The sequence below is a fragment of the Petromyzon marinus genome, chromosome 33 (genome assembly GCF_048934315.1).
Source record: "Petromyzon marinus isolate PM22_M1 ecotype Great Lakes invasive population chromosome 33, UKy_Petmar_22M1.pri1.0, whole genome shotgun sequence".
Lineage (NCBI taxonomy): Eukaryota > Metazoa > Chordata > Hyperoartia > Petromyzontiformes > Petromyzontidae > Petromyzon > Petromyzon marinus.
The window spans coordinates 9,789,502-9,815,502 of record NC_133699.1 but is presented as its reverse complement, the minus strand read 5'-3'; the positions used below and the strand labels follow the sequence as shown (position 1 = coordinate 9,815,502).

Below are 26,001 nucleotides of genomic sequence, written 5' to 3'. Positions count from 1 at the left end.
TCACGTCTTATTTTATTGTTTCCCTTCTATTTTGTTTCCCTTCTACGTGACTTTACCGAAAGAACCAAGAATATGAGGGAGGCGCTTCCACAGCGATGGCCCAGACGCGTTCGCGGCCATGTTGCATAGGGAGCGGGCCCTGTGGCGGTGGTGGGGCGGGGGCGGGGAAACCCCGCGCAGTGCGAGCCGTGGAGGAAAATGCCGCCGTGACGTCACAAGTGACGCGTCCTCGCCACCCCGCCCCCCACGTGTCTAGCTGCAACACTCCCCTACCCAACATGGCCGCCAAATTCCCCCCCCCCCTCCCGTCCTCGCCAGCTCCGCCGAATTAACGCTCCCAGGCGCAATTTGAGATTGTTATCACCCCGCCTCTCCTGCCCCCACCCCAACCCTCCAATCGGCGCGAGGAGAAACGCGACGCCGCTCGCCATCGGGGAATGCGCCATAAATATATTGGCCGCCCCTCTCCCGTCGTGCCTCGGGCCTCAGTTGTAACATGGCGGCGTGGGCGGTGGGCTGTTGACCGCAGCCTCGGAGGGGCAGTCATGTACTAAAGGGCGAGTCGGGTTGGGTCGGGAGGGGGGATTACCGGGCCGGGACTCGCAGAGCCAGGAGAGAGAGCTCGAGAGAGACAACGACTTGGGTGAGTGAACGTGGTGAGCGTGGAGAGACGGCGCAACCGCTATCACAACCATTGACGCCGCTCACAATTTCCCAGCGCGGATGCGGCGTTATCCGGTGAGAGGGGGATGGGGAGGGGGGTGCGCCTGGGTACTTCGTCGACCAATCCCGCGCGTCTTGGGCGGTCACGTGCGCGCGCTCGGGCCAATCGCGGCGCTCGCGGAGCGGGGAGGGGACTTTCATTTTTTTTGTAGTCGGCCGTGCGTTGCACGTGTGGAGGACGCGGCCTGGCCCGTTACGGGAGCCGCAACAACTCCCGTAATTAGCGACGCTCGCAGCAAGCCAGGTCTCTCGGTTGCTAACCTCGTGCTCGGGTCGAGAAAGCGCTCCGGAGTGTTAAGACGCCCCCCACATCCCCCCCGGGAGTGTGGGGTGAGAGGTCCATGAAGTGATACAGTACAGATCTGGACTTCCGTGCACGCGCCTACCGGATTATGAGACGGCACCCATCGACGTTCGCCTTGTTAGCGGAGAAAAGTATGATCCGTGAGAGTACGCGGTGACCGGACGCGCAGGCTGGTCTTCTTGTACGAACTGTATCGCCCTTAACGTCCTAACGCAAAACGTAGACAGTGCTGTTCATCCTCGTTAAACTCGCCCCACGGGGAGTTCCGTTATTGTATGTTGGTTTTTTAAGACTTGTTTACCCAGGGGAAAGCCTCGCGGATTCTCAATACTAGACTCTCTTAAGGAGACGCCTGACAAGTTTTCGAATTTGCAGGTATTTTATCAGCATTGTGATGTTTTTTTTGGCAAACGCCAATTGCATTGTGTGTCGGTTATGGGAGGGAACTCGTGCAGAACAGGGGGGGAGGGGGATCTTGCCAGCTTTAACATAGGGGCCCCGAGTGGGAATCGAACCCAGGACACCTCTTGCTGTGAGGCCCAGATGTGTTACTACAGCGCCACCCTTGGCGTTTGGCAGTTTTGCCATCGCAAATCTCTCACCATTAGACTTGCGTGTATGTGGGTGAATGTTGTGATTGCAATGCAAAAGCAAAATACCTAGATTTATTGCTAAAATAAATATTGAGGCCGTGCTCTTTTTCTATACAGCCCTGTGCCAGTGGTCGAAATTCCACATTTCTATTGCGAGGCTATTAATAGGACAACCACTGTTGACTTCTCCACAAAGTGGTACTCATGTTGTGAACCCCATTGGGATCATTCACCGAGTCAACCGCTAACCAGGATTTTAACTCGCAACCTTTTACCTAGGAGCCGCTCGATGTACCGCAGCCGAACCATCTCCCGATGTGATGGACACGTCTGGGATGTCAATTATGTTTGCCGATGGTTGTTGCCGCAGATTGAAACACAAAGCCACAAAAAGCCCTGTCTGCTACCGAGAGAGCCATGTCCAAACAACTCAAGTGTGGCCTCTGCCGAGTCCACTGTGCCAACACAAAGGTGACTGACTTCTGTGGGTTCAATCCAAATCCCAAGAATGCTTGTGTAGTGTTCAACAACGGAGGCACACACTCTGGACTGGGAGGCAACACTTTTATTTAACAACTTCCCTAGCGGGTAACACTGATCGTAACTCTGGTTCTGTTGTAGGTGATGTGGCTAACTATGCGAGTAGCGCGTTAACTCGAGACAAAGACCCGGAGACGCAGGACCCAGGCTTGATTCCACTGACGAGCCAAGAACTCTCTCGGGACTGCCCCTTTATGCTCCTGAGCGTGGCCTCGCTCCGCCTTCGGCCACGCCCCCTTCGAGACCTTTCCCGAAGGATCTCGACCGAGCATCACGTGCCCCAGTCAGTCTACCACGTCCTCCCTTGCCCTCTCTCGGGCCATCACCAGGACTATGCCCCCTAGGGCTGGCTGACATGCCGTACTTACTCTTTGGTTCTTTCGGTAAAGTCTTTACCGAAAGAACCAAAGAGTGGATTCCTGCAGTCACGAAAGCTTCAAATCAATGCCGTACTTACTCTGGTGCTAGAGAGAGGCTCCAGACGCACAGTTGCACTCCTGTAACAGTAGCTGGCGCGAACACTCTCGTGACACCATTTACGACACTACACTTTTAACAATAATTTTGCATAACAGCAGGTAGCAGACATGGTCCCATGCGATTGCATGTGCAGTAAATTATTTTACTTATAAAAACTTATAAATCACCTGGTGTTTTGTGTCTTTGACCAAATTTCCTGAAATTCTATGGGACTAGATTGTGGGCAGCAGAATCTCTTTTTGTACTCTCTACACCGAACTAAGCACCACCAATGATCCCTGCCTTGACCAACCCACTCTGACCAGCATGGTGAAATATGGTCATATAGTCCCCACAAACCACACATTGTGCAGTGGTGGACTGACAAAAGGGCTGTACATGTGTGTAGTGAGTCCAACTGAGTCGCAGACGTTCCTTTTAGAGGCAACACCTTTATTTGTAACACCGTAACACAAAGGGGTAACTGCCCCTTTACCAGATACAACCGAGGGTGGTGACCACCCAGCTAACTACACTATACAGGGGAGTTACTGCTATGAAGGGTTGGGCCCTCACTCGGGTCTCCGACCACGTGGGCTCTCGTAGGATGAAGCGCTTCCAGCTGGAGACGCAGAGCTTCCAGCTTGTCGAACAAAGAGACCCCGGTCCCTCTCAGGGACCCGACTTATATCCCTCTCCGGTCGGGGCTGCTACGCCCTCAGCCCTGCCCGCCTTCTTGAACATTCTCGTTCTCAAGAGTTCTCCCCAGACACGTGATCACCCACAAGTCCCCCCACCTGGGGCCCCCTGTGTGGACAGTCCCGATCACGTGTCTACGGGGCCAACCAGAGTGTCACGGCTCGGGGCAACCCTGCCCCTGGGCTCGCACTCACCCCCTTCCCCTCGGGGGAGCCCCCACCACACGCTGTGCGTGGCGCCCGCACTATCCCAGTGCCCGCCAAGCCCCGCTAGGGTTGGTGTTACACACGGCCACCCACACGGTGCTGTCCACGATGTCGGAACATCGAACGGCATGACCCTTCCAGGCCGGCACCATACAGTGACATCCCCTATGACCTATGTCACTACATGTGTATGTTTTAATTCTTTCTTGAAATGTGTCGATTATGAAACCCATGAATGCATTAGCCAGGCTTCCCAATGAATGATCTTCCAGATATATAGCGTTGTTACTGAGGACATTTGTCAGATATTGATGTGCAATGACTTATTTTGGATTTCCTAGACATGTTCAGGATGTTTCTGATCATTCCGGTCTCTCACCAGGAATTTGAAGAGCACATCAGAAGCATGTTGCACCACCGGGAAATGGAGACAGTTGAAGGAAGGCAAGTGTAAGAAAATATCTCGTGTATGTACTTTTTAAAGCCTCTTCCTAAAATATGATAAGGCAGTTGATGCGAGTGGCCAAAAATAGCATGCCAGCACCATGGCAACAGAGAATTTTAATGCTCAGAGGATGTGAAATGTGTAGGAAACTGCAAATGGCGATAACTTAATCAGGGGGACGTTAATGAACTGTCATTGTAATAAATAAATAAATGAAACTTTCCAGTGTTTTATACAAATGCACCATTTCACAAGAGGATTGAGATATATTTGCAAGACGAAAAAATGCAATCGTGACCCAAAGAAGCCCTCTTTGGAAAGGGACCACTTGCACGGGAATGTGCTGTGTGGATTGCGCTGCTCCACATAGCAAATTGCATCAGATGGTGCCTCCTCCAGCAGGGAAAGGCGACACCACTGCGGCAGCTGGGCAGGGGGCAGCCACTACACCGGAGGGGGGGGGGGGGGGGAGGTTAAGTGGGCTTAGCTAAGTTCACAGTGACGGCGGAGACTAATTTTGGGACTGTTGCCTAGTGGCAGCTTTCGCACTGATGTCTGCTGGGCTAGCACTGGTGAACGTGGATGTGTGTGGGTGGTGGTGGGGGCGGTGTCAGTGGATTCATGCACCACGTGCACGCACGGTGCTGTTCCACAGTTGCTTGGAAGGTTCAGCCACTGTCGGCTGGTAGCTGGGCTCGCTGGAGATGGGCTGTGGGCCAATCGGACGTGCACAGTGATCGTGGGGGAGGTGAAGTCAGGAGTTTTGACCGTATTTCTGCTGTGTTCATACTGTGCTTTTGTGAATGGTTGTATGTTAGCCAGAAGTACTCCAATCTGTTCTATTCTGTTGTGTAGCCATTATCCTGAAAGTTACTGTATAATTGAAATTATATTATTATGAAGGGATGCATTCTTATGTTGTGTATTTCAGCTCCATAATTGTAAAGATGTTTTAGAAAAAAAAGTGATTCAGATGAACGTTCTGGAACATGAGTCTTGCCTTGTGATCCATTGTCTACGAATTGCGATAAATGTTCAATACAATCTTAATGGGTGGGGTTACCTCCCTCACATGATTATTATGGGCAGTACGTATTTCAGATGTGTCTCCACAGCACTCTCGTGACTCTCTTACTCATTGACAGTAATTGACGTTCCAAACACCATTTGCCAGGACATACAACTTGGAAGTTGAAACACTTTTATGTGCGCCCGTTCTCCCAATGTCATTAACTTCAAAGTTGGCAAACCTATTAACATGGGACATTATTTCAGCAATCTTTGAGTGGTCATTAGGTGGTCGGGGAGACCCTTGGTGCGATCATTTACTGGCGCTCTGCTTCCGTCGATCGTTGAGTGAGTCAGCTGTCACACGTGTGCTGTTGCGGTTCTCCCAGGGCCTGCACGCACCACTGCCGGGTGTGTTGTGCCAACGTGGTGGGGCTGTCTGCGTACGCCTCCCACCTGAGCAGCCCCGAGCACAAGAAACGCGTGGAGAGGTCGAGCCCTGGTGGCGCATATCGCGAGATTCCTCCTCCCGACGCGGCGCAAACAACCACTCAAAGAGACGACGCAAAAAAGTACGTGGCCGCTTGACACCGCCAATGTTGCTGCCATCAAATAATTATCCAGGCGAGAGTTTGTTTGGAGTAGAATGATTGTTTCTCGCCTTATACGCTTTTTACTAAATCACCTGCAATGCGACCGATCTCATTAAATCTCAGAAGTGAAGTAGGGTTGAGCCTGGTTTTTGGACGGGCGACCACCACACATAGATCAGGTGTTTTAGGCTGCTGCGTTGCTACGCTGTCAGCAGAGGACAGTTCAGCAAAAATCCATTCTGATACTGTACTTCTATGGCTCTAATGTATGCTATCCACCTACATCGTCCCACACTGACCAGCATAGTAAAGTGTGGTAAAATAATCCCCAACACCCGCACATCTTGGGGAGACCCTAATCCAGTAGTGGAATGACAAAAGGGCTGTCCGCGCCATTTTATATGACTATTAACTGGTAGCTTGATCGTTAAACTGTAATGTTTGGCCAATTTCGTTACAAGTGTTTGAAATGTTGAAATAAACCAGAGTACCTGGAAAAATCTATTCATATGAGGAGATAACACTCAAAGTTCTGCACAGATAGATAAAATAATTTCTGTACTTGCATCTGTTGGCCACATCACAGCCTTGGATGTATGTGTCTGTAAGAACATAATGTGTACATGCGTATGTATGTACATCCTCAAAGTATGAATTGCTACAATCGTCGCGTCACTCCACTTGGCTCGGAATGCACTCGCTAAAAGGTTAGAAAAATTAGAACGTTAAAACTTAGCTGGTGGGTATATATATTTTTTTAATTCCCCTGTTTCTGGCAAGGAGCACTTTGCCGCCCTCCGTTTTATTTTGAACGATGGAATCTGTCGACAAAAGTGTCTACGCGTCACAGCCCCCACCATCCCACGAGACGCCAGGCGGTAGCGGCGCCGCATGCCGGGCCGTGCCATGTGACGCGTCGAAAGACCGGCAGTTGTTGAGCCAGTTGAGATTGTTTCCACGGAGATTACCCAATGCGTTCAGTGCCCCAACGCTGGCAGCATTCTGTGCTTCAATCCGATAAATATATTACCCCATTTATTTATAAATCATCTAAATGTGAGTGCATTTCTGTGCTCGGTGGGAGACATCGAAGATATACCCCTGCTAAGATCGTCCAGCCCTTTTGTCGATCCACTGCAGGATCAGGGACTACTACGCGCCATGCAGTGTCATGTTGATTGTTTGGCCATACATCTTCACGTTGGTCTTTGTGGGTTAGCGAAGGTGGGTAGCATATACGTAGGAGCAGAATAGATTACCAACGATGGATTTTGCAGCATTGCTAACAACGGAGCCCCGCACCAGTCTACACAACACCCGTCTTATGCATGGTCATCGCCCATTCAAGCACTATCCTGACTCGGTTTTGCTTATCTTCTGAGAACTGACAATCTGGCACATTTCATGTAATTTGACGACAGATTAGTCTATTGTTTCATATTATATTGAAGAAATAACCTGTGTAACGTCTTTAAATATAAGAAAATGGTTAAAAGAAGGCAATTTGAGCCTAAATTTTTCGAACTGTCTTCATTTTTATAAATCCACATCTTGCCTTTGCTCATTCCTGATGGGGAGACTGACGCACTACTATTGGCAATGCAGGTGCGCCAAGATGTGCCGAATTCCTTAGCCAATCATGTCAGCTGGCACCGGCAGGGCATGCGAGCACCACTCGGGCTTCCAGCACCCCCCCCCCTCCCACTGGCGCATTTCTCTATTGTCAGGCGGGATGGAGTCAGGCTGGAAAGCCTCACGTGAGGAATAATTGAATTGCAGTGCTCACACAGCAGATGCTGGCTTGCAGACAGGCCAAGTTTAGCTGGTGAACCATGTGAGCGGCGCTCACAGCAAGGTCGCAGCACAAAGAAAGGGTAACCTCCCCCCTACCCCCCTCCCCCTTGTTGAGCCCCACGAGACCGCGGCTGTTTGAACAGATGCTCGCTTAGGCCGCAATCCCCTCGCGAGGGGGGGGGGGGTGCGCTGCTGGGTGTGTTTGGAGGAGGCTGCTAAGAGGAAATTCTCCCTGGCAGGGTCCGGAAAGCCGGGATCTCTTAGATGAGGTTGTTTTAAAGACAGGTGCAGAGTTTAGTGCTGGCTCTAATATTGAAAAGACGGAACATGTGTGGTAATGGAGATTTTGGCATTGTGTTTCCTGTAGTGAATTTCATCTGTGATATGTTATTGTTTTAAATTCAGACCAGAAGAACGAAGTTTACCCATAACTGACATAACGAAACAAGTCCCTTTCAACAACAGCCATTTCCATCCCAGACCAAACCTTGCAAAAGCCAAGAAGATGGTGAAAGAAGCTACAAACGAGTCCAACCCAAAGACCGACAAACCCATGGAGCAGCCCAGGAGCCACACGGATGCGCACCCTGCCTGGACGGGTGCAGCCTCGAACAGCCTCAACGCCAACAGTCACCACTTGCCCCCTCCCAGTGTATTCTACAAAAATTGGCACCATAATAGGCAGCCTTTCAGCAAGAAAGGCAGAGGTGGTGCCGGTGGTGGCAGAGGTTACGGCTACAACTACAACCATGGCCCCAATCGATACTGGCAAGATTTCCATTACTCCCCACAGCGCTGGCACAATGATCAAAATTACAAGCATTGGCACGAGCACCTCGACGAGGGCAACTATGACGGGGGAATGCAAGACGACTTCACTTCGGACAAACTCCCACCGTGGTTTGACCAGCATGAAAATACGCCATTCCATCATTACGTGGATCGTGGGAGAATTAAACGTGCCTCAAGATTTACACGCTGGACCCCATATCCTCCACAAAAGTATCCCAGTGGCCTTGGAGACCAAGAGATGATGCCCAAGGAGGTTAAGCAACTGGAAAAGGTTCCTCCGCTGAAAGCTGTCGAGCTGCCAAAGATCACCTTTGATGAAACCAAAACGCGAGTGCCGCCGAACCCCACCAACACTACCCAGGGCGGATCAAGAGTCGCCCCGAGTGGAACGACGGCCCGCACTGACACCGCTCACGGCCAGGGCACTGGCTCTTCATCAAGCAGGCCCGCGGTGGCCGCATCGCAGGGACCTCGCACGACGACATACCAGTCGAAGGGTGCCGTTCCTCTTTCAGGCAAACAACAGAGGCGGGAGAGTCTCTCCAGCAACCTGTGGAAGGTACGTGCCAATCTCCGTGCTGGGCCTTCCCAACACAAGCCTCCTGCGGCCGTCCGTGCCACCGAAAAGCACTCCAACTGCCCCAAGAACAAGGTGACTAATAAGGATGACATCTCCACTCACCCGTCCGAGGTCTGCGAGGATCCGCCCTGCCTCACTTTGCCCTCGTTATCGCTGTCGAGCCACCGGCCCAGCAGTGCCCCTAGCGCTTTGCTGAAGCTTGATGAAAAGCCGGGGGACGCGGCCCAGCGAGTGGTGATGCACGAGAGGCCATGGTCAGCGGGGGCATCTGGCTCCACCGTGGGCCAAAGAGACTCAGCCGACCTTGCCAAGGTGGACAAAGAAGGGGTAACTGCAAATTCGGCTGACGCCAACCGCCCCAGCACTGTTGAGCCCTTGGCCGATGTGTTTAAAGCCAAACTCGCAGGCATCGTGGATAAGGTGTCTGGCATAAAATCAGTCCATAAACAAATGAAAGAGCGTGTGCCGCAGCCCAACAATACTGCCGACTTGGGATATACGGAAAAAGTGAACACCGTTAATACGACTCCAATACCGTTAACACAGAAGCAACCGGCGGGTGTCCATGGACACGTCAAAAATAAAGAAACGTCACACAGCCAACCCTTTAGTAATGACTGCACAGGTGGAAAGCCGCCCCAAGAAAAGAACCTCCCCTCCCCAAGTGGGAAAGAGTTTGGTGCTCAAGGAGGGGATGAGACGAATCAGAGCCCGGCTTTGGACATGACATCTACCGACGCCACGGTGCGTCCGGAATGTCTGTCTGCCGTGATCACCAACTCGGTGGCGAACACGAGGCCCGCACATGCGGAAAGCAGAACCTCCGAAACCACGACCGAAATCAAAATAGCAACAGCGCCGAAAGCCGAGATCATGGTCACGGCTGCTCCAGCCTCAGACAAACACACCAGTGACTGCGTGTCCTCCGACCCGGAGGCCCACAGGTGCCCGCCGGCTTCAGCGCAAGCCGAGCTGAGCAGGTTGGGGGTCTCGACGGCGCTGCAAAAAGAGCTCTCCCGGTACCTGGCAGCACGTGGAACCAGTGGGAGCAAGCCAGGTACGGCAGCCCCCGAGCCAAACCTCAACCAGGCTCGACGCCGCATGCGCCCCGGCGGCACCTACACGAGCGGCCCTGTACCGAGCACCACACTGGGAAAGGGACCGGCGGTATTGGCGGTGTCGGGTACCGCAGGGCTTGGCGGCGCCGAGGCCCAGCGCAAGCCGGAGGTGGAGCGGGAGAGCTGCAGCCTGCGTCCTGCCATCCAGCAGCTGCTGAGTGCACCACGCAGGAATGTCGACTGGGAGCAAATCGTACAAGTGCTCAGCAAGAGGAGGCAGGCGAAGGGGCTGCCCAGGTAAGAAACCGCACGGTTTTCTGCAGGTTATTGAAAGAGGGACAATCCGGGAGGTGGCTGGGTGGCTCGAGAGTGCTCGCATCACTTGCATCAATGCGCTGAGAGCCTTGGTTCAAATACAGGCAGCCGCTTGTAATTAAACTGGTTTCTCAAGTACAGTGAAGTCGATTGTCGCAACCTGGTCACCAATGACTGCACACAAAAAATCATGCCATATTTGGTTCTGTATTTAATTTGGGTGGTTCTATAATTGAGAATTAACCATTGTTTGCAATGTAATGAAAATGTATCTCGGTGGCATGGCGGTGGGTAAGTTTTACCCTCTACTGTGTTAATCACTTAAAGGGCTATCTCAGCGGTAGCTCCATGATATTCACTTCCATGGGTTGATCGCTAAACAAATGGTTGCGCTTCCTGAGCCTGGTATCGGTGTCAATGACACCAATACCGGGTTCAGGCTAAAAATGGTGAATTAAAAAAAAATACACAACCCAAATAAACTAATATTTGAGTGCGTGTCTGGGAGATAGATGGTGAATCCTGGGCCAGCTCGCATAATAAGGAAAAAATACTAAGTGCTTGTGTCCATGCGCTCCGCCAGACGGATCTTTGCCCCCGCAAATACGTGAATCGCGCACGCGGCTAGGAGTGCGGCCATAGAGCTCTAGTGATGTCACTGCGTCATCACTCCCTCACTTCATAATAAACTGTCACTACATTGCCATCGTTTGAAGGTTACGGAAGTGCACCTGGCTATATATTTTGATGAAGTTTATTTTCAATGATTACCAAGCTACTTAACATAATGCACAGACTTAAACCTATCATTAAAGACGACAGTGATTTGTTATTTGAGTTATTTTCATTTAGGCCATCAATTCCATATATTTAAAAGATTACAGGACGAGTGTGTTGATATGCCACCTTGTTTTGTATTTATTTTGTGCACACCAGATTTGGAATCGAAATGGGACCAGCCAACAAGGATGACCCATTAGACCCAGCCTTCCTCAACTTTGATGAGCTGGGCGACTTCCCTGAGCTGTATGACCTCAATCTGGACGACTTCCTCCATAAGGAGCAGCAGTTTGGCACCAAATATCGCTCCGACAATCCGGTGGAGCCAGTCGGTGAACCCCGCCTCGCGTGTGCCACAGCCGGAGAAGCAGCAGCCAGTGTCTCCGGCACCACCACTTCTGGCAGCGGTCAAGTCCCACAGCTCCTGGCCACTCTCGAGCGCACGCCGACCAACGCCACAAAGGAAAAGCATCCCTCCAAGAACGGAATGAGCGCCAGCCGCCCATTGCGAACGGGCGTCGCCACCACCGCCATGGGTGACCTTGGCTCGGAGGGACCGCTGGTTAACACGGGAGCGGCCGCGACCCCAAGGAGCTTGTCCAGTTTCCTGCTGGCCAACACCCCGGAAGTCGGCTCTCCCAGTGTCTGCCCGATAAGCCCACAGTGCCCGCTTGGCGCTCAGGTGGAGGGTGAAACTGACATCCTGACGGACAGCAGCTTCACATCCGGACCCGAGCCCAGTGGGGGCCAGGCCCGCAAGAAGCGCCGTGCCACCGCGGTACGTACCGTAGCTGCATGATACGGCGGTTGCGAGCGTGAGCACAGTCCCGTCATCGCTTGTTGGTGCCAAACTTGCGTCACGAGTCAAAGTAAGCCTTGTGCCGGGAAAATTAGAGTTGATGTTGGCGCCCGATCGAGCTGTTGTCCCGTTTCCAGGAAGGGTCTTCGCCAGAGGTGCCTGAAATTGAGCGGAAAAACAAGAGGATGAAGGTCAAGGGCTTTAAAAAAGGTACCACTGGGTCCACATTTTTTGCATGTGCAGTATATAGTTGGAATGTAATTATTCACCGCTCGTTTCAGTGGTGAATGATCATGCTTCTAGTGGGTGCAAAGGTCATGAACCTCATGACATCGGTTTTTATTTCCACATGTGAATCTGTGTACATAGAGTGAGCTTTAGAGAGGGGTCGATGATGGTTAGCGCACTGCGTTACCGAACAGGCGACCAGAGCTCGATTCCTGCCCATGACCAATGACAGTGGCGAATATTCTAACTAGTCCTGGGCCTCTCCTCGGTCGACTTAACCTTAAATGAGTACCTGGTACGTTGTGTAAACATCAACACTAGAGAGACAAAGGTGGCCAGGTGTGGTGTTGGCGACCCACCTCTTTTGAGTGCCGTGCTGACATTCATAGTGGCTCGCTAACAGCCCCAACGGTCTGTTAAAGGCCACACAGGGGATCTTTGACTTTCATTATGGATGTGGTGGTGCACACTGCACTACAATCCGGGTCACCTGGTTCCGATGCCCAGCCATGCACAACGTCGAAGGCTAAGAGGAGATCCTTCTCTCTCTGATACATGTGGCTGCGTGTGTGTGCGCGTGTCCGTGACTGTGCATGTGTGCGCGCGCGCTTGTTTTCCGCAGAACGGCAACACGTGGACGAGCTGCTGAGTGTGTCGCTGCGTGAGGAGGAGCTGAGCCGCGGCATGCAGGAGCTGGAGCCCACGCTGGAGCATGCCAAGGCTGCCCTGCACAGCGCCTTCCTGCATGTGCAGGAGCTGCTGCTGCAGAAACAGCAGGTTGGCATTACTGCATAGTCACAGTCACATCCGGGCCCAGCTGTTGCATGTCCTGTCTGCCGATGATTCACTTTGGTATGAGAGCCAGATTCTACGTGTCCAAATCAAGACCAGGGTGTCGGCATGGTCGGAGCTAATTGAGCATAGCACTGTAATCCAAATATAAATAATATGTCCAGCTTTCCTTGCTCGTGTATCGAATGCATGAGTTAGTGCAGATGTGTGCATCTTCTTTGACAGTGGTGACTTGTGCTGTCCATTGTGCTGCAGATTACCATGGAGATGGACAAATTGAGGTCCTACCGCATCCAGATTCTCCAAGGAATGCAAGGTGTGCGTTTGCACCATCATCCCGGAACTTTCCCATTGCTCCGTGTGTATTCCGATTGGTCTTCAGTTGCGATAGCTCAACGGTTTGTGTTCAATAGCCCTTTTTACATGAGATGCCATGATTAGGTTTAAATCAACTATTTCTACCGAAACATTCACAAAAACATATCCTTCTAGAGTTTGGTTATAATTGGCAACTTTTTGAGAATAACAATGGTGATTAGATGTTCACAAAAAGTGGGAGGGTCGTTAGTAATCAGTGGGTTATCTATAAATGGATTACACTGTACATAAGTACATTACAACACTTTCACCTGGTGTTACTTGAACTGCTTAGCCAAATTGATTTCACTGAACCAAATTATTTTATTTCACATAATTAAGGCTGACGTGTTGTATACCGCCCCTCGGTTTTGTGTAGACAAATCTGTGAACCAGCGGCATTTGCCTTCTGCTCCATTGGTCCCGTCAGCGGTTACCGCATCCCCGAGTCTCCCTGGCCCCGCCGGCGTCTCCCACCCTCTGCTGATCAAGCAGGAGGCCGGGGAGCTCACCCCAGCCGCCGCCTGCACACCGTCCATACTGAACACGACCCTGCATCCGGGCTCCTTCCTCCCGCCCTCGCCGCTCCTGCAGCAGTGCCTTCCCGCTGCCACTCTAGGTGAGTCGCGCACGGGGCATGGCAGTCGCGCCGACACGGTTGAACTGCTGCGTGATGTAACGTGATCTCCCCACGTGCCACCGATTCACAGCGGTTTTGCGGGATTGGCCGGGTGTGTAGGCGAGGCCGGCGTGCCCACGGCGACGACACCACCAGTCGCGCACTACTTCACGCAGCCACAGGAGGTGCCGTGGCGACGGCCGCCCCTGCCCGACGGCATCCCAGAAACGGTGCTGCTCAGAAGTCCTCGCCTCTCGTCTCCTGCCCACTCCAACATGTGCACGCCCGCAAGCAAGTCCCTCGCCTCGACGCCTCATGATTCCAGCGCCGAGACGACCGTGGCGCCAGCGGCCACGGCCGCCGCACCGGTGCCCACCAAAGGTGGCGCCGGGAGCAGGGACGGCTCGGTGAAGCGCAACCCCATGCGGACGAGGGCCCGCGCCGGCGCGGCGTCGGAGGGGAGCACCGAAGCGGGGAGGGTCGGGAATGCGGCGGAGGAGCCCGGCGAGGACCACCACGGCGCCTCGACGCAGAAGCGCAAGCGCCTGAAGAAGCGAAAGCCGGCGCGGCAGTGCGTGCCCGAGACGAGCGACACGGAGCAAGAGGCGCTGACGCGGCCCGTGCGGCGCCTCAAGACGAGGCGCGGCAGCCGGCAGGGGAAGTCCACGCAGGTGAGTTGGGAGTGGGGGGGGAACTGGGCTGGAGGCCCTGGGGTAGCACGATGGGTGGGGAAGCCCCTCTGTTACAATGCAACGCCCCATTAAAATATAAAGTTCGGGATCGTGAGTAAATGCTCGAATGATATAAAGGGAACTTGTAACAGACTCATTGGTTTTTTCGGTATGGTATTTCTACATACGTGACTTTACCGAAAAAACCAATGAGTAATTTATGCAGTCACGAAAGCTTTAATTCTTTATTAACTTGTAACAGAGTTTAGAAGGAACGGGGTAGAGCAGCATTGTGGATCACCGTTTCACTCCATGCAGGATTTTAAAACACTTTCCTTCATGATTATGGCCAATGCCTTATACTTTTAACAATTTTTGTCTTAAATCTAATCGCAGAATTATCTTCACGAGCTGTTTCACTGCTTCTCATATATATTTGTGTATAATTGGACTTGTACTTTGGCATTTGTTTTTTTGGTTATTTACTTTGAGTAAATCAGTTTAAAATCTTGTAAAATTTTCAACAATGTAAATTATTTGAGGCTGTGCACCGAGACCAGTTGTGTAATCTGCGCCTTGTATGTCTGGCTCCGTAACGGTTGTACACTTCTCTGAAAGTGACACACGGTGTGATGACTCCTGCACTCTGCAGGCCTCCGGCACCGTAAGCCCGTGTGGGGTGGGCGATGTTCCCGTGGCCCAGAAGGAGCCACGTCTGGCCCAACCTCCCTCCCCGGCCGCGCTCCACAAGGGGGAAGAGGATGACGAGGGCATGGACAGCCCCGACGGAAACCACGTGGGCAGCAGGCAGAGTGAGGCGGACTCCAGCTTGGAGCTGGTTGAGCCGCCCACCCCAGAGATCTTGTCCATCGATGACAGCTCGGACAACGAGGCCACGAAGCTGCCGAAGTGTTTGACGAAGAAAGCGGCGGCGAGGGGCCGGACCCCTGCGGCGGCGGCGGCGGCGGCGGCGTTGGGCGAGGTGGGGCGGGCGAACAGCGGCGAGGTGTCGTCGACAAGCGACCTGTGGCAGAGGAACGGCCCCCGCCTTGTGGCTGAGTGAGTGACGCTTTACTGAGATGACAGGCGTCTATCGAAAGTGTTTACAAGAATGACGCGGCACATGCCGCGTCGTGTCGTGTTTTGGTGGTAACGTGTGCGTACACAGCCATTTTTGTCAAGCCACCTCTGGATGAAGACCGTGTGGGTAACTGGGGTTATTTGACCACCATACTTCACCATGCTGGACAGTGCAGATTGGTGAAGGGCATGGAGCGGACACATGGGGGACATAGAAGTACAATACAGCAGTAGCCACACAGCCTATTACACTTATAATTATAAATCCAACAAGTCACTCAGCCTAGGTGTGTATATACCTGGTAAGGGCTCGTTTATTTGGCCTTTGTACATATTTAAATCTTCTTTCCCACTCTCTCTTCCCTGGATGCAGGAAAACGGAAAAGAAGGAAGACCACCAGAAAAAATCCTCGACCACAGGTGGGTTCGTTTTTGGCACTCGCCGTTTGTGATTTTTCCAGATGGGGACAGGGCAACACTCCCGACTAACCGGTGCTGCTATTACATCTCTGTCAGACTCACACCTGATGGGGACAGGGCAACACTCCTGACTAACCGGTGCTGCTATTACATCTCTGTCAGACTCACAGCTGATGGGGACAGGGCAACACTCCCGACTAACCGGTGCTGCATCTCTCTCAGACTCACAGCTGATGGGGACAGGGCAACACTCCCGACTAACCGGTGCTGCATCTCTCTCAGACTCACAGCTGATGGGGACAGGGCAACACTCCTGACTAACCGGTGCTGCTATTACATCTCTGTCAGACTCACAGCTGATGGGGACAGGGCAACACTCCCGACTAACCGGTGCTGCATCTCTCTCAGACTCACAGCTGATGGGGACAGGGCAACACTCCCGACTAACCGGTGCTGCATCTCTCTCAGACTCACAGCTGATGGGGACAGGGCAACACTCCCGACTAACCGGTGCTGCATCTCTGTCAGACTCACAGCTGTGTGAGCCCAGCGCTGGGGCCTTCGAGGGCCACGAGGCAGCCGTCAGTGGCGTTCAGATTTTCGAGGGGATGCTCTACACCTGCTCCTCCGACAAGACCGTGCGTGCATTTGACCTGGAGGTGAGGATCCCCGCTCTGTTCAGCCGTTTACCTTCGCCTATACCCGGGCCTCTGAGCAGGGCTAAAGTGCTTTTGTGGAGGCAGTGTGTATACCGGAAGTTATTTTGGATGGAATCTTAACACAGTGGTGGTTGCCCATGCAAGCACTATGTAGTATCAAACCCTGCCTGCTTAGCTTTCCGAGATCGACTGAGATCAGGTGCATTCCGGTTGATGACGGTTAAACTGCTGAACGATGCGTGTGCCTCGTAAAGATGCATTGTGTGTGTCTTGATCCCTTCCTCGCGTGTAATCGGCGTGGCGCAGACCCGGCAGTGCTTGCGCACGTTCAACGGCCACACCAGCAAGGTGAACGCACTGCTGGTGACGGTGGCGGGCGGCAACGCCTCCCAGCCACGCCTCTACACCGGAGCCAGTGACCACACCATCCGCTGCTACAGCGTCAGGGTGACTCCTGCACGGCACGCGCTGAGAACCCCACCGCAACACACAGCCTGTCCAGCCTGTCCGGTGTGAGGTCTGACATTTGGGAGCTTCTAGGGAATTAACGAGAAGTCACAGCTGGAGATACGAAGAAGATGATTCTGCAAGGGGAAGAAGGGAAATGGATAGGTTCATGAGACAATCTGAGAAGCTTACACAAACTCTCCATAAGAGACTGACGATACCCATCAGTGCAGACTTCTCACAACAGCAATCGAGAGGTTCACAACTGGGATGTGAACTCAAACGTGCACACGCATTTTCGTGTCTTCCTGTGTTTAATGTGATCGTACGAAACGGTAGGATAGGGGTTACGGCACTGTGCTACAAACCCAGAAACCTGGGTTCAATTCACGACTAACATTAGTGGCAATGATTTGAACCGGTCCTGGGCCCCACACCTCGTTGAACTCCGCATTAAATAACTACTGGGTGTGGTGTGTGAATGTCAACCAAGGCGTGGTGCCGGACACATGCAAACGACAGCCTGTGCAGGCTATACAGGGGATCTGTGTCTTTGTCTAACTTGGCTGTGCTGTGCTGAGCGAGCAGGAAGAGAGGTGCGTGGAGGAGTTCTCGGTGCTGGACCGCGTGCTGTGCCTGCACGAGCGCTGGGACGTGCTGTACGCCGGCCTGGCTAACGGCACCGTGGTGTCCATCAGCACTCAGGTGCCGCCCCCTGCACACACAACGATCAGACAGGATGGATTTTTTTAATAGATATTGTTTTCCATGAGACAAGGCGTGGCTATAACTTACGTGACTGTTCCTGCAGTTTTATCGCGGCGTGCGTCTTGTTGTTGCGCTGGGCGACAGAGCAACAAGTTCCTGGACACGTTTGAATGCCATGGGCCGCGAGCCGTGAGCTGCGTGGCATCGAGCCAGGAGGGCAGCCGACGCCTGCTGCTCGTTGGCTCCTACGACGCGACCATAAGCGTGCGCGACGCGCGCTCCGGACTCTTCCTGCGTGCCCTCGACAGCCACACCAAGACGGTGCTGTGCATGCAGGTGGGGACCGCGAGCCCGGACGGCGGCTGCCGGGAACGACCGTGTGTCTTATAAGCAGCGAGGACCAGTGTGTTAATTATTTTGTGTTTCACAGCCCCTTTTGTAAATGCACTGCCGGGTGAACGCCTCCTCCATGCCTTGTCGGTCACTGGGGGGAATTTTTGGTCGTACTTAATTTCGTTGGCCAGTGCGGGTTACTGAAGTTAGGAGGGCCACAACCGGTTCAGGTATCGCTTGTCACTGATGTTAACCGTGGCTGGGCATTGAACTCACAACTGTGCCAAAAAAAACACTTCCTTAATGCCACTCCCCCCCCCACCCCCTTATTATGTAACGATTGTAAAATGACAGAGATGCACCAACAGGCTGTGGGAAGACCTATGGGGTTATGTGAGATTCATTAGCACTCCCGTGCCAATTGCTGTGCCCTAGGTGGTGAATGACTTGGTCTTCAGCGGATCCAGCGACCAGTCTGTCCACGCGCACAACATCCACGTGAGTGCGCACCACCACAGACATTGGCTTGGGGCTATGTGTGCTCACATTATGCTGCTGGTTTGTGTGTGCGCATAGCATCGGTACCCCTATTACTGTGTTAACAAGTTTGGAAAAATCATCCATGGAAGATGGTGGGTTGCTGTCAGGGCAAAATGTGTTTGCATATTTGAAAATATTCCTTTTTGCTAGGGTTCATGTCTGCAAGTTCTCAGAAATGTTTCGATTTAAAGCTTTCGTGACTGCAATGATTCATCTTCTTTGGTTCTTTCGGTAAAGTCACGTAGAATGAGAATAAAATAATAAAATAACACAATAAAATTCTCACGACGTTTCGGCCACAACGCAAGCGGCCGTCTTCAGGTGAAAGGAACAGACCTGTCGGGACGACAGAGCTTCATTGACGTGACTTTACCGAAAGAACCAAAGAAGAATTCTCAGAAATGCTTTGGTTATTTTTTCCAGTTTTCAATAGGGTAAGTCCCAACAGGAACAGAATTTGAAGTCAAGTTTTAGAAAAAATATATACTAGCACTGCCCGCACATTTGCATGGCATCCACGGCCATGATGGAGGGTGGGTGGTGGTGAGGCGTGACGTCCGCACAGCGTTACGAACCCAGCTCAGCGCTGTGGGGTGGGGGTGACATCATCATGCAGATGTGCGCGGTGACATTACAATGCACATACAGTAATATGATATGAAAAGTACCCGTCGGTGAACGATGGCCCTCTTCCACCCCCAACGTCCCCACCGTCCCACCCCTGGGTGCCCCCCCCCTCTTGCGCAACCCACAGGGCCCCACCACCCACAATATCCACCCAGTAGCCCCTTGGCCCACGCTCCCCTTCTCGCACATCCCTTTCTACGCGTGCCCCCCCACACCCCTCCCACACCCCCCACCCACGCTTAATGCCCCCCCCCCCCCGACGACCCTCAACTGCACGCCCCCACCCATGTCCCGGCCACCCGTGTGCCCCCTCCCCTCAGCGTGTTGGCCGACGCATGACCTCCAACCAGCCAGAACTTTTTTTTTTATAACAGAGTATGATATTTTGGAGGCTCTTTACAAGAGATCGAGTGCCCCACTGTGACAGTTGGAAAGCGTTTGAAATGGCATTGGTGCCAAGGCAGGTGCCGAGTTGACCCGGCTGCGAATCTGCCGCGCCCCCTGGGTTTCTTCTCCGCACGGGGAATAACGCGGCGCATGTCGTCTCCCACATGTGGCGGTCGCCGGCGCCAGACGGGAGAGCTGCTGAGGATCTACAAGGGGCACACGCATGCCATCACGGCCATCAGTATCCTGGGCAAGGTGATGCTGACCGCCTGCCTGGACAAGCTGGTGCGAGTGTATGAACTTGAGGTGAGCATTGAATGTTTGCCATGCAAGCCGCTGGGGCACGGCTTCTCTCCTAGTGGTGGCAAGCCGAGGGGATACGCTGAGGAGTTTGGGGTGATGTCGTCTCGAGTTAACGTTGACGGGGCCGGGCGTGCCATGTTCCCTTGCAGTCACACGACCGCCTGCAGGTGTACGGAGGCCACAAGGACATGGTCATGTGTATGGCCGTGCACAAGAGCATGGTGAGTGCCTCTGATACTCATCCAGTTTTCCCTGACGTTTATGTTCGTGCTGCTGTCACTAACGGCAGCGGTTACGCACTGCTAAGTTTTGGCCTGCCCAGGTTGAGTATGGCGAGTTGTCATGTTGATTGTCCGATTGCTAATGGCTTATATTCGAAGACGCAACATGTCTCGTGGATACACACCTGCACTGCATGTTTTGACACGTCTTTAATTTATTTTAAGCTTTGTAACCAAGACTCTTTAAAGTTACATTCATGTGCTCCATAAACAATGGTGAGGTCCCAGCAGAATCACTGCCATACATTTTAATACAAAAGTGTTTGTACAAGATAAGAGCTTTTTTTTTAGGGTTGTGTTCCATAAATAGGTTCACATGTCACAGCTAGTAATGCTTGTTGCTGAGCACAGGGCCAAAGGCTCAAAACTCTTAAGCGGCCAGTAACAAACAGCACTATTAAATGTGTAATAGTTAAGGCTTAATTAAGCGGCGTTTGCGATTCATATCCCTTACGTGGTGTGGTCGGAAGTCTGCTATGAACACTTCTCTGTGCGCCGTGGCCAACAATGGCGCCTCTGCCACCCTGGACAGATTTACACCGGATGCTACGACGGCTCCGTCCAGGCCGTGACGCTCAACCTCATCTCCAACTTCCGCTGTTGGGTGAGTACCAATGCCTCTCTCCACCCCTAGTTATCAGAACGGCAATAACATTTTCAATTCATACGGCGTCCACATGCACTAGAATTTAATTGACAACAAAAACTATATTTGGGTAAAATAAACTGTATTCGGGCAGAGGAGCTCAACATGAACACATGGGAGAGAGGCTATGGAGCGACACGACAGCAAGCCCGAGACGAAGCAACTGCCCAGCAACAACAACAATTACGAACCCCAGGGAAAGCCAGGGCAGTACCAAAGAGTCCAGAGGACAGTCTGGGCAGCCAAGGTGGCACCAAAGATCCCCTGGCGCAGCCAGAGAGATAACAGACATAACCCAGGTCACCAGTGTTGCTGGGTAAACGTGTGGGCGGTGCGCTCTGGCGTGTGCAGTGGCACAAATGTTGCCTGATGTTCGGGGTGTTGGACCACCTGAAGGAGCACATCCGAAGCACGCACCTAAACACCGATGCTCAGAGCACGCTCTGCCGTTGGAGGGACTGCGACGCCTTCTTCACGGCCAAGAATGGCACCATCCATGTGAGAATCGACCCCCCCTAGCCACTACCTACACCGAGCGAGCCACGTTTGATACGACCCAATACACATCTATTTTATAGTGACTTCCATTAAGCTATACTCATTGTTTTTTTTTTGGTAAAGTCGCGTATGTAGAAATAAAATAAAACCATTTTAACTAAATTAAATTAAAATAAATCACTGATTAAAAAACATTTTAACTAAATTTAATTAAAATAAATCACCGCTTTATTTTGAATAAAATTTTATTTAGTAAAAAAAAATTCTACATACGTGACTTTACCGAAAAAAACAATGGGTATAGTAATTTCCGCAGTCACGAAAGCTTCCATTCTCTATATTACTTCCATTAAGCGTTTGCCTTCATAAGTATTTCGTAAGCAGTGTGCAAAAACAATGGGTCGCTCTTGGGGCAAAGTGCGATTTCATATTTGCAAAGTTATTTTCGCACAGGTTTCCCTCCCAAGTATTGGGCAACCATTTGATCACTCTTTTAAAATCAAAGTCGCTAATAGCGACGAAATGTTTATTCAAAGTATTGTTAACATCGAATAGTCTTTATGAGAGTTTAAATTAGTTTATAATAAATCCTCCCTAAAACCTGGTTTTGCACAAACGGTTTAGTCAGATTAGTTGCTCTAAGCCAGTCTATTTCCCTACTTAAAAGACTTGCGCATCCTGCTACGGCTAGTGTGGTGCTGAGGAGTGTGTGTGTTTGTGTGTGCGCGCACGCACGCGTGTGTTACAGGAGCTGGTTCCACACTTGTGCCGTCACGCTGAGCTCGACAGCCAGCCACAGAAAGAATGAGGAGGGGTGGCGGCATGCCGGACCACCAGTGCCCCCGGGCATCATCACCAGCTTGCGGGAGATAAATTAAACCTGCGCCCCCACTCGTCTAGAAAATCTAATCACGTGGCCGGCGACTTGAATTAGCGACGGTGCTCGCAACGATGCGGTGAAACGTTTCCGTGTGGCCGGGGCCATCACAAAGCCTTGTTGCTGCACATGCGTACATACATGCAAACACACGCACGCACACACACAAGGCACACTTTTAACTTGGAAGTGAATCGTTTCTGTTGAGTATCTGACGTAGGTAGTGGTTGCACCAGGAGGTCCGAAGTTCTGTTTTAGTGTACATGAAACAGCTATTTGGATTGCAGTGCAGCCCTTCGCACTTGCACGTCCACTTACTCGCCTGACCAATTGTCAGGCTACCGCTTGGTGTGGTTTTTATACAGTAGGTGAATGTGGTCGAGAAACGAAGATCTACATTGATTACAGTTGATCAGCCCTCCTGTGGCGTCCATACACCACGTTTGTACTCGCTGTGTTTGTACACTGTGTGAGAGACTGTTGTTGATTTTTAAACGGTCTCGCCGTTTGACTTGTTAGTGCGGTTTTAGTTTAAACGTCATGCTCAAGACATGAGCTGGCGTAAATGCCTCGTGTCGACTCGGTGAATATGCCCTTCGTGGTGTTAAGACGGCAAGCTCCTTAGACTCTTTGGAGAATTGAGGTTAAAGACCTGCTTACTGTGGTGGTGATGTGAAAACATTGCCAGATGAAATGATGATGTAAGAACCCCGGGGTGGTTCACCCTGTGTTCTATATTGGAAAGGTTGGACTGCAAAGGCCCGGAGCAAGAATTTTAGCTCTGGTCCACGCTGGAATGTCGAGAATGTTTAGCCATGTTGACCCGGGAAGGGGGGAGTACACTTGTCAACCAAAAAATATCACAACACAAAAAATATTTAGTTTTGGGTGTGATGTGTGCAAGTGTAGAACCCTGATGCTGGCAAAAGCCAAAGAGGGTGAAAGTGAAGTGATTAGTTTTGTTTATGTTTTGAACCGCTTTGCCACAAAGAGCCTGGTGCCTCCCTAATATGGCGGTGATGGCTGCACACGATCAGAAAGTGAGGGAGCAGTGAGCCAACGTGTGGGTACAGATACCAGTGTCCACAACTACTTCCTGAGCAGGATACACAGAAGTATTTGCCGGTCATTGCTGGCTGTGTTTATCTGAGAAAGTCGCTAAACCAAACCCTTAAACACAACTGCCCAATCCTTGAAGATTGTGGCAGCAATCCAAATCCAGTTGATTCATAAGATCTGGACCAGGTTTCCTTGGCCATCTTCGTCAGCCGTCGGCAGTGTTTCTATTGCACATTTCGTATTGAGTGGGTTGCAGTGCACTGCAGACAATTTGAATAAGGCAAACGTCTAGCCGTGTTAAACGCAATCGGGGCTTGCAGTGAATCTAGTAAAGCACTATAATGGATTGGATAAAAAAGCATGTCAAATGAAAATTTAATTTCAGCAGGTTGACCCATTTTAAATGTGGGTGGTGCATGCTGTTCATTGCTAACTGGTACAACTTTATAATGATTGCTTCTATCAACGTGTACCCATTCTGCACCCCAAAGTGCTGTCGTTCCCTCCAACAGCTGAGACTTAACCAAATTACGTGAAAGATGAGGTGATTGCAAAAAACTTCATGTTCGTTATAAAACCACATGGGCCCTGGTTGGACCACATTTATCTTGAAGCAGCAGGGTTGGGTTGGTTTGGGTTTAGTAAGTTGGGGAGAAGTGTTACGCAGGCGTTGCAGCCATGGAGGTTTTGGGGAAAGCACCACAACGAACAGCAAGTTACGGCACTGTGTGGGGTGGATTGCGTGCGTGGTATTATTTCCATTGCTTGAGTTGGATGTGGCGCATGTGTTTATTTTCCTTGAGATGGCTCGTGTGAAGGTGCTCCTGCCTGAGAATCGTCAACCACCGACGTCGCGCCTCGTCAGCAATAGTGCGGCTCACCTGTCCTTGTGCAGTAGCGTTTGCGTTATTTTGCCCAAAGCAACGAGGGATAATTTATGGTAAACCTTTAAATACATGTCCCATTGTTTTGCCAATGTCACTTGGGGTCCTATTACAATGCTGCTTTTGCGGTAGATTAGTGGGGCCTGTGCTTTCGGGGGTTCATGCGTGAAAGCTCCCGTGCATTGTGCGAAATTCTGAACATGTTTAAATATTGCCCCATTTCCGGAGCCATTTGGGAACGCTGAAGTGCCCAATACAATGTCTAAATGCGTGCCAACTTTCACTCCTGCATCGCCAAAGGCACAATCTTTACGATGTTGCATATCAACTGGGCTGCATCGTTTTACTCGCACCACCAGGTTGAATTGCTTGGGAGTTACTGCTCGTTTTGTGTGGCCATTTTGTATGGGAGCTGTTGACATTTGGGATGTGGCGTCACGTAGTCTGTAATTCATTTAATAATTTTAAATATTGCAGAAAACGTGAACAAGCATGGTTAATATCAAAGTTTTGGTAGACTCGGCAGAGGTGTGTTCAGTATCGACAATGCACAACAGCATGACTGAAACACTTAGCCATATACCACCTGCTTAAAACTAAGTTAAAGCTGAGGTGCCTGAAGGGTGATGAGTAGGAGCACCTCGCCGTGGTTGTGGCGAATGCAGAGGGAGTGGTGTGGAGCCGTCCAGCGTGCCGTGGTGTAGCGTGATAATACTGCACGAGCGTGGCCGTGTGACTGGAACTTAGGCGCGCATATCTTCCTCCTGACTGGTGTTTGCCACCCCTCGCCCACAAGAGGCCCTTGAAGTGCCTCCTCTGCCACGACAATCCAATTGGGAAATCGGCAATCGAAACTTTTCGTTAGGCGAGCATCGGATAGCACACAGACCACGGATTGTACTGGCTTCATGACAAGCAGGACCTCAACAAAACAAGGGTTTGAGCTGGATTGTCACAAGGGGACAGTTTGCCAGATTGTTGGTAAAAAAATAATCGAATAAAAAGCCATGTCAAAAGAAGGTTAATATCGAGGTGTAACCCGATGCCATGTAAATGTACAAAGTGTTTACATAGTTTCTTAATTGTATGATTTACTCATTTTTAATAACATCAAATGTTTCTTAACTACATTTGACAAATGAGACAAGTTACATGTCGTGGTCTTGTGTGATGTGCGATGTCTCGCTTAAAACATGCCGATGGGTGCCTTGCTCGGAGGCATCGTGAGATTGAGGGGGAGTTTTGAGAGCCTCCACCAGGGCTTTCACTCACCCGTTCGGCAGGTGGCACCGTAATGTCTGGTGCCACTCATTCTGGGTGGAGTGAGAGGCCGTGTGGGTTTCATGGTGGAAAAAGGACGTGCACCACGTTCTAAACCGTTTACTTTTTGTATTCACTTTTCCTAAGTTAAAAAAAAAACATTAAAACTTGTGAATCCAGGGCATCGGCTTGTGGGTTGGGTGTTCGAGAAGCCGACGGCCATCTTTGCAGGAACTTCCTGCCACACAGGTTGCAAACACATGTCAAAGGCCCACATTTCTATCATTAGTTTCTCAGAGTTGTAGTCATGCATGCATCGTTAAGCTATTGTACAGAATTAACATGACAATAGCATTAAGGTGGAATGTAGACACCAGGAATTGAGAGTTGGAGCTTTTGACAGTAGTGATGTAGCTGAAGCTTCTACTCATCGGAGTTTAGTTAAATTTGGCAAAGTCCATCACTATTCTTGTGCTGCTCGAGTGTGACATGCACCTGTGTGAATGTAGCGCCTAACCCACAGACCAGACCCAGCAGACACACGCGTGCCTTGTGTGTGTTTCAGGAAGCTTTACTTTGAAGTTTAAACATATCTTGAAAAGGAAAAAAATCCTAAAAATAAAATAAAATTATCATA

At 51.2% G+C, this 26,001-nt stretch overlaps 1 protein-coding gene across 8 annotated transcripts; it reads left to right on the top strand.

Moving 5' to 3' along the window:
* Positions 1 to 306: 306 nt before the first annotated feature.
* Positions 307 to 26,001, top strand: ZNF106 (zinc finger protein 106). Of its 8 annotated transcripts, none has more exons than XM_076071515.1 (23): positions 311 to 643; positions 1,991 to 2,091; positions 3,907 to 3,968; positions 5,367 to 5,549; positions 7,770 to 10,091; positions 11,046 to 11,667; positions 11,826 to 11,898; positions 12,539 to 12,693; positions 12,964 to 13,024; positions 13,496 to 13,684; positions 13,805 to 14,355; positions 15,008 to 15,414; positions 15,809 to 15,855; positions 16,384 to 16,514; positions 16,821 to 16,961; positions 17,550 to 17,666; positions 17,814 to 18,005; positions 18,438 to 18,500; positions 19,743 to 19,862; positions 20,009 to 20,080; positions 20,673 to 20,744; positions 21,138 to 21,284; positions 22,033 to 26,001. In XM_076071515.1, the coding sequence occupies exons 2-23, from the start codon at positions 2,038 to 2,040 to the stop codon at positions 22,090 to 22,092; spliced, it is 5,841 nt and encodes a 1,946-aa protein (XP_075927630.1). In that variant the 5' UTR covers positions 311 to 643; positions 1,991 to 2,037; the 3' UTR covers positions 22,093 to 26,001. The 8 variants fall into 8 exon arrangements, with proteins under 8 accessions (XP_075927633.1, XP_075927631.1, XP_075927630.1 ...); XM_076071511.1 differs by having other exon boundaries at positions 13,445 to 13,684; XM_076071514.1 differs by lacking the exon at positions 311 to 643 and adding an exon at positions 867 to 967 and having other exon boundaries at positions 13,445 to 13,684.

Bases quoted from the DNA above. Each gene is read 5' to 3' on its own strand.
- ZNF106 (XM_076071511.1), top strand. From the start codon at position 2,038: ATGTCCAAACAACTCAAGTGTGGCCTCTGCCGAGTCCACTGTGCCAAC. The intron at 13,025-13,444 runs GTGTGCGTTTGC...GGTTTTGTGTAG, and splicing joins GATTCTCCAAGGAATGCAAG to ACAAATCTGTGAACCAGCGG. The intron at 20,081-20,672 runs GTGAGTGCCTCT...CACCCTGGACAG, and splicing joins TGGCCGTGCACAAGAGCATG to ATTTACACCGGATGCTACGA.